The 11718-nt window shown below is 39.1% G+C and overlaps 2 protein-coding genes across 5 annotated transcripts; both read left to right on the forward strand.

Moving 5' to 3' along the window:
• Nucleotides 1–620: 620 nt before the first annotated feature.
• tmem106a (transmembrane protein 106A) lies at nt 621–6520 on the forward strand. Of its 4 annotated transcripts, XM_056429866.1 has the most exons (9): nt 647–710; nt 792–1056; nt 1827–2028; nt 2443–2506; nt 2990–3143; nt 3873–4013; nt 4103–4146; nt 4246–4299; nt 5488–6520. In XM_056429866.1, the coding sequence occupies exons 3-9, from the start codon at nt 1920–1922 to the stop codon at nt 5594–5596; spliced, it is 675 nt and encodes a 224-aa protein (XP_056285841.1). In that variant the 5' UTR covers nt 647–710; nt 792–1056; nt 1827–1919; the 3' UTR covers nt 5597–6520. The 4 variants fall into 4 exon arrangements, with proteins under 4 accessions (XP_056285840.1, XP_056285843.1, XP_056285842.1 ...); XM_056429865.1 differs by lacking the exon at nt 792–1056 and having other exon boundaries at nt 621–710; XM_056429868.1 differs by lacking the exon at nt 792–1056 and having other exon boundaries at nt 621–710; nt 3038–3143.
• Nucleotides 6521–6609: 89 nt separating this feature from the next.
• On the forward strand, nt 6610–10463 carry arl4d (ADP-ribosylation factor-like 4D). The gene is made up of 2 exons (XM_056429869.1): nt 6610–8140; nt 9013–10463. The coding sequence occupies exon 2, from the start codon at nt 9158–9160 to the stop codon at nt 9761–9763; it is 606 nt and encodes a 201-aa protein (XP_056285844.1). The 5' UTR covers nt 6610–8140; nt 9013–9157; the 3' UTR covers nt 9764–10463.
• Nucleotides 10464–11718: the final 1255 nt, after the last annotated feature.

Raw genomic sequence — 11718 nt, forward strand, 5'->3', positions numbered from 1 at the left:
TGTTACTTAAATGAACCACGACTAATTTAGCCTATTTGCTTCTTTGAAAATGTGTATTTACATACATTTTATTCTGTTTTTATCACTAATGAATACATGTTGTCAATGCAAATACAATTGCAGATCCTTTGTATACTACTACATAAGTACATCACACCATATATGCATACATATGTTATATATATTATCTACTGTATGTATCAAATGTATAAGGGACAACAGGCCACTGGCATAAGTGGAGTCCACGTGAAGTACCATAAAATGGACTAAAGGTCAAGTACACTTAGCCTATACTGATGTATATATTCTTCAAGTACAGTACTTTGGTAAATGTACTTAATTACTTTCCATCACTGAAACAACAACAACCGGTTCAATGTGTTGTTTGTTTAGGAATTGTCAAACACAAAGCCCAATAAAATAAATTATATTGTGCATGCAAATATATGTGCTTGTTGGACCAGAATATGACTTCAGTATAAATAAATAATATATAATAATATATTGACTCCTACATGTGTGTATCCACGTATCTTCGGTACCGGGGTCGTTCTTCGTGCTTGTAAAAGGAAAGTGAAGCGCACATGTGACCTGCGGGCTGAAGAAGCAGGAAACGTTCCTCCCACTTTGTTTCCAGGCTCGAGACGTCGAGTCGGCAGGTTGAGCGTTCCGCTCCCCAGAGTCTCTCACCGCGGGGGGTACTGCGTGAGGTGAGTCCTCCTGCGTGGTCGCGTTGTTTGTTTGTTTGTTTGTTTGTGTTGTGAGCCATTGTTTGTCCTGTTCGGCAGCAGGAAACCCGACAAACAAGATGTAAAGATGTCTCCCACGTGTGCGTATGTCTCTGCTGAGGGAAGCCTCCAGAAGGAGTTGAGAAGTGGCAGAAGGAATAATCCGGTTTCAGATGTTAAATCCTGAAGGGACTCGAAGCTTTCTACACACAGTAACACTTTTCTAACTCAATAATAATACAACATATGTGATTGTTGTAGAAATATAAAAAGGCAACAGATGACAAAATATGTTGTTGAATAAGTGGAAGTAGTCCAAATCCATCAGGTGAGTTGAAGTATACATATATATATATATATACATATGTGTATTTATATATATATATATATATATGTGTGTGTGTATATATATGTGTGTGTGTGTGTATATATATAAATTAGTTGCAGTTGATTACATAGGAAATAAACAAGTTCCACTGTATGTATCACAGTACTTTGTAATACCAGGTTAGTAAACTGTACTTTAATATGTTTTACCAGCTTGGGTTCAGGCTTCACGAGTTAAAGATGTTGTGAAAGCAGAATGAACTACAGGAAAACGTTGCAACATTACACAGTAAATAATGATTATGTGTTGCGTCACTGCAAGAAAAACACTTATAATATACAAGTGAATCTATTTAATTTAATGGGTTTGATCACATTTACTTCAGTATTTTCATTTTCTGTTCTTCCATTTATCAGAGGGATATATTGTAATCTTTTCCGCACTACATTTATTTGAGAAATACAAATGATATGCCCTTGTACTGTACTACTAATCTACCCAGGAGTACACGAAGTATCCACATTGACAAATTAGTAAAAATGCTCTTTCATGTATTTTAACTGAGATTTAAGTATAACATACTGTAATAACATAACACTTTAAAAGGACCCATTCTGTTTAATGATATACTTTTACTTTACATTACTTGAAATTAGGAGCTTTTTATATTTCTACTTTTACTTTATTCAAGGACTTGTGCACTACTTCTATTGAGTCATTGAGGCACCACACAATAATGTTGTTTTTTTGGTCTCGTTTTTCTTCCACAGACGAGACTTTTTATCTTTCCGATAAAAAGTATCATGGTGACGCCGGCGTGAAACGGCAAAAGTACAAAAAAAGGACCTGGTCTGGCGAAAGAGATGGAGAGTGTGAAAACGCTGAAGCACTTCCCTCCGTACGGCGCCATGATGGGACACTCGTCGGGAGACACCTGCCCCACGTGTATGGGCACCGGGCGAATTCCCAGAGGTGAACCATTAAGAAAACTAAATCTTTTGAATCAGTTGGCTGAGAGTATCATCCTCCAAACAGCATTTCATTTAAGTTCCAACGATTTAGGGAATTAAGGCAAATAATTCCCAGCTGTGGGTCGACGGCTGAGTCCGCCTCGGTTTTTTATATATATATATCTATATATATATATAGATATATATAGATATATATATATGTGTATATATATTTTATGTTTGTCTGACTTTTTTTATTTGTTTTATGTTAATATGTCTAAACTAATTTAAAAAAGTAAGTGACAAAAAAAAGTATGTTTTATAAAAAAGCAAAAAACACAAATGAGGTAGGAAAATTCAAATAAAATGGTGGTTATATCTATATAAAATGTCTCACCATTTGAAGGAGATTATTTGTGTCTTTGTGCCTCGGCAGGTCATGCGGACCAGCTCGTGGCTGTGATACCGTGTAATGATGCGAGGCTGAAGCCCAGACGCACGTGAGTGATGTGCTCGTGTGCCTTCACAGCAGGGGTCGTCATCTCTTCAACGTTGAAGTCCGACAACAATATTTTAGAAAAGTTACTTTTTAAAATGTGTCCATATCTAACATAAAAAGTGCATTACGCTGTTTCTATACAATTTCATATTAGTTTTTTTAACACATTTGCACATGTTCCTACTTTTTATTATAATCTATTGGAGCCAAGAATAAAACACACTAAGGAGATCTTACTCTGCTACATTTAATACGTTTTTTTCTTCTTTTCGTGAGCACGTTTCTAATGAACGCAAATTAGTTTATGAGAATAACTATTAAATGTGAGAGACAAATACATTTATTTAAGAGAGACTTAATTTACAGGGAACTTTTACATTAATTAGATTTGTGCACAGTAACAATACGATATGACTACGCAATGTTGATGGCAAAGTATTTTCATCTAGATATAATATAATATGACATTTGTATCTCATTCCAGGAAGCTGCACGTGTTCATCTCCATGGTTGTGTGTCTCTTCCTGTGCAGTCTGATCCTCTTCTTCCTCTTCCCCCGGAGCGTCACCATCACGCCGGTGTCGGTGCTGTCGGTCATGGTGTACTTCAGCGCAGACAAGTTTGACATGAAGGTCACCGTAAGTCACAGGAACTCCCGATGCAGTAAAGCTGTGTTCCCTCTTTGGTTTCAACGTCACTTTGCAGAAGAAGTATCAGCCGGGGCAGGGATTGTTTTTGTGTCTTGGGTACAGGAAGTAGAGTATTCTGCCCTAAAAATGCCTTACTTTTAGATGAAAATGAGTTAAGACTAGAATATTGCCTATATATATATATATATACTGTATATATATATATATATATATATAAACAAACAAACGTTTGTGTGTGTGTATATATGTTTGTGTATATGTGTGTGTATATATATATATATAAATAAATAATGGGAGTATAATTAGAAGTAACTACAAAGCATAGCTTAAAATTTAGCACACACTGACCGTTAGAGAAAGAACATGTGCACAGACATGAGGGTGGTGTAAATCTTTTCATCTAACTCTAATCAAATGAATAACCATATCCCAAATTGTTTATTATATTATACAATATTATTATATTATTATACTTCATATACATGCTTTACAAAGTTCTAAATATCTGTGACCTTTCCTCTAAACTTCCTCAGCCATCACATTGTTATTGTGCGTGTCAAATCATATTGCATCCACATGACGGCCTGTAAATATCTTTACGTGAAGAACAAAGTTCCCCGAGACGTTTTAATGATGTCAAAAGTGTGTTGGCTGCACCTGACGAGCCTGGCGTGCGTGTGCGTGTGTGTGTGTGTGTATGTGTGTTTCCTCTCCTAGAACCTCATCAACATCTCCAACGAGAACTTTGTCCCAGTTCAGATCGTGCAGTTCAGCGTTCAGGGTCTGGTCTCCAGAGCGGTCACCGGAAATACCAAGATCACCAACATGACCGCCATCCAGTCCCGCTCGCACACATCGGTGAGCGCCATGCGGGACGAGTCACGTTCTAAATACACTGCCGACGCGATCGCCATGCAATGAATTCACCACCCCTCGTTCTTTTGCAGTACACCTTTCAGATTGACCTGCCCATCGTCGATAACGACCTCAAGTAAGTCGGCTTTACTGCGAGAGAATTATATAATAACAAAGTCCATGGTTGTTATTGTCTCTACGTCTGAAATCCATGCTCTGCTTTCATCTCTTTCAGCGTTTACTGCAAGTCGAGCTCCACCAAAATTCACACGTTATTCCTGGAGCTGCAGTAAGTGTCCACCTCGATCTAAAAAGCTTCACAGCGTAGAAACTTTTTTTACGGCGTTAAAGACGCAGATAGAACAATTGTTTCTCTCATAAAGAAAAGGGTTTAAAAAGAGATAAAACTACGGACACGAAAAGGTTTGTTTCTGTTTCCAGAGTTCACTCGAACCATCAGAGGCTTTTACCCACACATAAAACCAGCTTTTGGCTTTTTGGAGTTTTCTCTTCTGTTTTCAAAGAAGACATTTCTGCTTGTGAGACAAGAGTTTCCCATTCACCCGAATTTAACTCGAGGTGAATGACGGAAAACCTCTTGTGAGGCAGTCTGCACTAAGACCGCCTCCTACTAGACCAAATATCGAACGTCATTCATTTGACAGACACTTCAGTGCAAAGCGACAATAAGTACAAGTGTTAGCATCAGTCACTTCAGTCAGCTTGGATCGGCCAAACAAAACTGACAAGAGACGTCAAAGAAACGTAAACTTCAGACACAAGTCTACGTGCATAAAAATGAGATTTTAAAATATATTAAAACATAATATATTGTATTTTGATGGCTGCAAACTAGCAACAACACAACATTTATGAGATACAAACACGTTTTGCAATAACATTTAGTTAAAAAAAAAATATATATATATATATAGCACCATTTTCAAAAATCTGAAACGACTTTATTGACCAAGAAGTTTGACAAAATTTGTTTTGCATGCTTTCAATGTGCTTCAACAGAAATACATGAAACAGGTAGGAAACATTATTTTTAGACTGGAAAATGTAAGTTAAACAATATACAGAAGGGTTGTGTACAGTATTTTAAAAAGATGGGTTTATATTATTATATATACATAAAAGATTCACTGAACTTGGTCATTTAAACTTGAAACTGCATTAATGTATTTGTTTAGCCACTTAAGGGCAGCAGAACAAGCTGAAAACATATTATCTCCTTAAAAAGTTTGTTGTTTGTCTTTTTACCTTTTTTGTTTTGGTCTCAACTAACTCTTGAGAAATATATCTAGTGTTGTTGGTTTAGAAACAAAGTGCTAAAACTAAAGACACAAACCCTCTGTAGCGCTCCATTACACAAGTCATTGTATCTATCGTCTATATAAGAAATATTATTGAAAACATTCTGAAGATAAAAGATATCTCTGATAATGTTTTTTTCTTCTGTTTTCCTCTCCAGAATGACAATGGACATTTCGTATCTCTCTCACACGGAGCAGGTTTATCTTGACACCTTTGAGTATATTGACTGCGGCACCAATTCAACAATCCCTCATCCAATGAGATGAGGGATGAAAAACACTGACGTGGGAGTGTGTGAAATAATTAATATTCTGGTGTGTGACTTTGAAAATGCATCTAATCCATCCAGTGATTTGTGCCTTTTTATTTAATGTCCTATATAAAGAATTCAGAGCATTAATATAGCATCAGCTTATTGTCTGTGAAGCTGTCGTGAGGTAAATGTCTACCTGAGCTGAGAATGAAGTCGCTCTTCAAATCCCAGCTTCTCTGTGCTTTGTTTACATGCACTTTATTTGAGGCTCTTTCATAGCCACATGCATAACTAGAATAATTACATAAAATAGCAGACACGAAATTATGATTATTCTCATGTATTTTCTTCCATCCCCATAGCAACAAATCATACAGGTCACACCAGGCGGCCATATCCGGTTCTGAAAAGGAAAGCCAATGCAGAAGTGTTCGTATAAATGATTCAGTGAACATTGTAAACATGAGTTTATGGTCTCAATCGCTGGTTTCATAATGTTCGTGGAGTAATACAAGGACCCATTTTAAGTTAAATAAGCCATAAAGCAGGCTATGCTTCTGGGTAAACGGTGTTCGCTGCTAACCGCTGACTCCATGTTGAGAGCCGTTTTAATATTTTACTTGAGTAGAAGAACTCACGGTAGCAACAAAATGTACCGATAATCAAATTATCTTGTATGTTTTAGCATACCGTAATGACATGTTATGATTAAAAAACATTGTTTCAATTACACTTGGATGTTAATAATATTATTGTTGCTGTAAATCTGTGTTACAGGCACGGATCAAAAGCATAATTTCTGCACTTTTATTCAAATATGTGTAAATTTCTTTAAAATGTAACTTTATTTCACAATTTTGGTGTACCGGTATATGGGATCTTAAACTCTGATAATCTTGTCTGAGTCATTTGCACTTCATTAAATGGTGGCACTTAATTTCTGCACGTTTTTATTTATTTTCCATGTGTTTCCATCTACAAATTGATCGTCATTGTGTTGGAGTTGAGGGGACGCCGTTGGAGCCCTTTTCTACCATATGGAGAAACGTGTGCTCACTCGATACACCTCCCACATTACACATGAGGATCTCATGATAATCCATATCCTTAATGGTCTGTATTTTGCAACTTTAAGTAAGTATTTTTTACAAGTTGTTTTAATTTTTCCCCCCTTTTACGTTTCTATGGTAGATTTGGATTAAAGTCCGATCAAAGAGCGGCATGTTTTCAGAACTCAGATTTAAAATACAGTTTATTAATTATTATTTGTATCATTAGCACAGATAAGAATGCCTTTTTTCTTCCTATAAAATACTAAGTATAGAAAACATAATAATCCAGAAGACTCACATTTAGCTCCACTTCCTGAAAGTCGACACAGGGTGGAGCCAATGACACAAATGTAGACAGACTATGAAGTAAACTATTACATACGGGTATTAATTCAGGCAAACGTCACGATTGTCTACCTAGCAGGTAGTAGTATTTGTTTAAAGCATAGAAGGTCATATTTGCACACGGAAAAGTATACATCCACAAAGAAATATATTTCTAAATATATTTTACTATATTCAGAGGCAAGTATTGTACTTTTTTGACAGCTTTTGTTAGTTTTGTATATATTAAAAACAGATGATGCATTTATAAAAGATCTATCTTGATAGAACAGTAAATACAGTCTCATGTAACATCCAGAAGCTGCTCAGACGTTAATGAATCAGGAAAAAAATCCAATAATAATGAGTACATCTTTTCATATTAAAGTATAATTTGCTGTTGAAAACACTTTTCACAGACCTGCTCTGATACCGACACTTTGCAGATTGTTTTTTTAAACACAAAATAACTATTTGTAGATATTAAATATGAATCGATATAAATTAAACTGCACAACGGTACATTACATTATCACAATTAATTTGCTCGTTACAACATTAAAGTACTACTTGCATGTTAATGCATCAGTATCAATAATCTAAATATATAATAATCTAACACGGCAATACACAATGACTGAGTATTTCCATTTTAAACTCCAATACATTTTATATGGAGAACATTTGACGTATTACTTCACTACAATTATTTGATCGCTGGAGTTACTTTGCAGGAAAATCAATTATGATGTGCTATTATTGACATTTTCTTATATATCGGTATAGCTGCAGCATTTAAACATGAGTTCATCAATATATACAGTCCAGTAATATTACAAACACAATGTTGAAATGTGTCATTCTGCATAATGAGCACTTATATTTTTGTTAACCCTAAAACGTGTGTAGGTTTACTTAAATTTAGTACAATTTCAAATGCAGGGCTTTCACCTGCAGTTCACCGCAGAACCGGAAGGGGGCGCGCAGGAGCCCTCCAGGTGAGCGCGACGTCACCAGGGTTTTGGGTGCCGCTGTGCGCTCGTGCTTCGTCGGAGAGCTCCTCATTCCTCAGTGCTGCCGGGTGACATCAGGAGCGGATGTGACCGCCGGGAAGAACGTGATCCGCTAACTATGGCCGTGTTTATCGCTTGTGGATGATGTTTTCACTTATCGTTTGAAAGGTATGAAGGTTTCAATTTGTGTTCCTGTCTTTTATTTGAACATGGACGGAGGAGGACAGTTGCTCGCGTTGGTGAATTAATCATTTCAAATAATAATGTGACCCGCATTAATGTTTATATCAGTAGCTTAAACTGACCGCGTTGTCCCTGAAAGTTAACCTCACGGGATCGTGTTTCGGAAGTTTAATTACAATTTAAAACGTCATGTTAATAACATGCGATGCGATCCGGATGGTTTACGTGCAGGAGAGGAATACAACTATTCGTGGCATATATTCCCAACATGCACAAGTAATACAACACGTCGACTCCGAATAATGACATTTTGCCTATATAAATAATACTCATTACATAATAAATACTTTTATTATTGCGGTGCCAGGATCAATAATAGAGATCTCCCTGCAAACACGCGATGTCTGTATTGTGGCCAAAGGCAGCTGTTTGATGGATATCAGGATGTCAACAACAACCGGATTAGTGCTGCTGGGTGGATCATATCGTGTACAGCACACACGATATGATCCATCCACTGCATTGGAACATGGCTCCTTGAGGAGAAGCCTCTGCTGGTCTTCAGCAGGGTTAAGAGGATTTAGGCTCCCAGGTGACCTCAGCCAATTATCTGGCTGAGGTCACCCAGCACTGCCAATTATCGTTGTGTATAATCAGTATGACTTTCTCAAGAGTGCAGCAAATTAGTTTAAAGTAATAAAGTAGAACAACACTTTCAAATGTGCCTCCACGCACCGACAATCGGCACTATTGTCAGTTATTTCGGGGAGATTGTGAATTTGCAGCTGGCTTTGCGACCCCCCCCCCCCATTGTCTTCTCATTAAGTATTAACTCTGTGTTTGTTTTGTTCCCCCAGCTCTGTCTGATCCCGCCGGCCTCTGAGGACGAGGACCAAATGCGCCACACTACTGAGATAAGCAACAAACAAACAAAAAAGCAAAGAGGATTAAATCGGGAATCCGTCACCTCCCCTAAGTAGGTGTGAACTGCCGGCTGCAATCATGGGGAACCAGCTGACTGATATCGCTCCCAACACGTCCTTCCTGCCAAGCTTCCAGTCTCTGCACGTGGTGGTGATCGGGCTCGATTCGGCCGGCAAGACCTCCCTGCTCTACAGGCTCAAGCTGAAGGAGTTCGTGAAGACGATCCCCACCAAGGGCTTCAACACGGAGAAGATCAAGGTGGCCGTGGGGCCGTCCAGGAGCATCAACTTCCAGGTGTGGGACGTGGGCGGCCATGAGAAGCTGCGCCCCCTGTGGAAGTCGTACACCCGGCGGACGGACGGGATGGTGTTCGTGGTGGACTCCACGGAGCTAGAGCGGATGGAGGAAGCCAAAGTGGAGCTCCACAAGATCACCCGCACCTCGGAGAACCAGGGGGTGCCGGTGCTCATCCTGGCCAACAAGCAGGACCGGGACTCGGCCTCGCCCGTCGGCGAGGTGGAGAAGCTGCTCGCCGTCCACGAACTGAGCTCGTACACGCTGCACCACGTGCAGAGCTGCAGCGCCGTGGACGGCCGGGGGCTGCAGCCGGGCCTGGAGAAACTCTACGAGATGATCCTGAAGCGGAAGAAGATGGTGAAGCACAACAGGAACAGGAAGAGGTGAACGGCCTCGGCGGACGGCGTGGAGATTTTGTTTTTATTTTTTCCCACGGTCGAAGGCCTGGCGGGCCCCTTTTTACCGGGAGAGCGATTCGCGCCGACGCAACAACAATTCCGCGCGGACGCAGGGTCGCGATAAATGGATTTGCTCCTAATAATTGAAGCGCCGTTGACATAATCTCCGTCCTTGCAGCTGCCTGTCGAAAGCGTAAATTTTAGATTTAAAAGGGAAGCTGGAGCAGTTAGTCTTCACTAAGTGCTTTTCTACACCGGTTTTAAAGAATAATTCTAGCGAGACGTATGCCTGTTATCTGTAGGAGTAATATTACATTCACGGTTCAGGTCCCTGTACTATATAAAAGGCCCTTTATAATCATTCACAAGCTTGCACAGATGCTGTCCCACTAAATGGATGTTTTATTTCCACAGATGCTTCCCTGAAATATTTATTCCACATTTTCTTTGTGTTTGTGTTGAACAAAGGGATTTTTGTTTTTTGTATATGATGTGAAATGAGACGGAGTTCGGTGGTGATGGAGCACCACGTGATATTAAATATTCTTGCCATGGAACTGTAATCCTAAATGCATTCCCTTCGTGGCCACAGAGGTTAAGTTTCAGTTACTACAATAATAATTATGTTTATACAAATTGTACATTTTGTAACACTGAAGACTTAATAAATCTACACTGTACAGAACATTCATTGCTTTACTTGTAGTTAATGGAAGTGAATGAAACTCCCTTGATGGTTTGAGTTTGAAATTGTGAATCCCAAAAATATATTATTGAGCCAAAATATTAAATATTACCAAAAAAGATTTGGGCTTACAAAAAAAACTATACTTTGCCGCTAATGTTACTTTCACTCTCACGGCTCTTGCTTCGTATCGTCTGCAGCAATAAACTACAGAAAAGTAAAGTTATCAACCAGTTGGGGAACATAAATAAAGAGGATGAAGAGATATTTCGCTCAGGAGTTGGAGGCCCAAATCAGAGCAAAAAAAGTGAATTCATTTCTGACTTATTTGACACAAATATGAATCCAAATGAATTATAATGTTGCTCAGTGTGAATGTGTAAATACACACCTCTTTACAAACACCTTTACAATATCAGCAGATGTTAATATTTTAGTTTGGGTTTAAATAGTGTTTGCTGCTCACAAGAGGCCAAAAAGACAGTTATTATGTATTCTTTAATTACTTTATTATCTGGAATAAAATTAAAATGTTAATGACCCAAGATAGACACAGCTAGAAAGACCTCATTATTTAGATTTGTACTTCCGGGGATATAATATTCCCAAACACGTCGGTGTGGAAATACACACCATGGCTGTTTGTTTTTGCATTTACAATTCAAGGTCATTGGGACGCCGGATTCTGTGACGTGTCACTTCACGACGACCAGAAACCATAAAACCGTTTGAGGTGATTCTGTTAGCTTTAGTCACACATTGCTGACCTGCATACAGTGCGCGTGTGTGTGTGTGTGTGTGCGTGTGTGCGTGTGCGTGTGTGCGTGTGTGCGTGCGTGCTCCTGCTGCGTCGTCCTCTCGCTCTACATGGTGAGATAACGACTTGTTACCTTCTCAGCTGCACAGCATCTTTCGACTTGTGCGACCTCCCCGTCCCCGTTATCAACATCGCTGAGCTCATTAAAACTTTCAAGGGTGTCTTTTGCAGCATCATCTTGACACAGCAGCTGCTCTCTGAATAAATTAGCATCACAATGGTGGTGCCTTCAACTAGCAGAGACACAACGTGGGCATGCGTGGGCATGCGGAGGCATCGATCCGCCGGAGGGAAAAAAAACCACTGCGATTTTCCGAGTAAAAAAAGGTGTAAAAGACACGGTGTTTAGCACATTTGATTGACTGATTGACCCCAGAGAGGGAAAAGAGAGCTGCGTGTGCATGTTTCTACATGTTCCTGTCACACTCCACGTCTCTTGTCT

The sequence above is a fragment of the Pseudoliparis swirei genome, chromosome 13 (genome assembly GCF_029220125.1).
Source record: "Pseudoliparis swirei isolate HS2019 ecotype Mariana Trench chromosome 13, NWPU_hadal_v1, whole genome shotgun sequence".
Taxonomy (NCBI): Eukaryota; Metazoa; Chordata; class Actinopteri; order Perciformes; family Liparidae; genus Pseudoliparis; species Pseudoliparis swirei.

Coding starts and splice junctions, on each gene's coding strand:
- tmem106a (XM_056429865.1), top strand. CDS start 1,920: ATGGAGAGTGTGAAAACGCTGAAGCACTTCCCTCCGTACGGCGCCATG. Junction 4,014..4,102: donor AGTCCCGCTCGCACACATCG/GTGAGCGCCATG, acceptor GTTCTTTTGCAG/TACACCTTTCAGATTGACCT. Junction 4,300..5,487: donor ACGTTATTCCTGGAGCTGCA/GTAAGTGTCCAC, acceptor TTTCCTCTCCAG/AATGACAATGGACATTTCGT.
- arl4d (XM_056429869.1), top strand. CDS start 9,158: ATGGGGAACCAGCTGACTGATATCGCTCCCAACACGTCCTTCCTGCCA.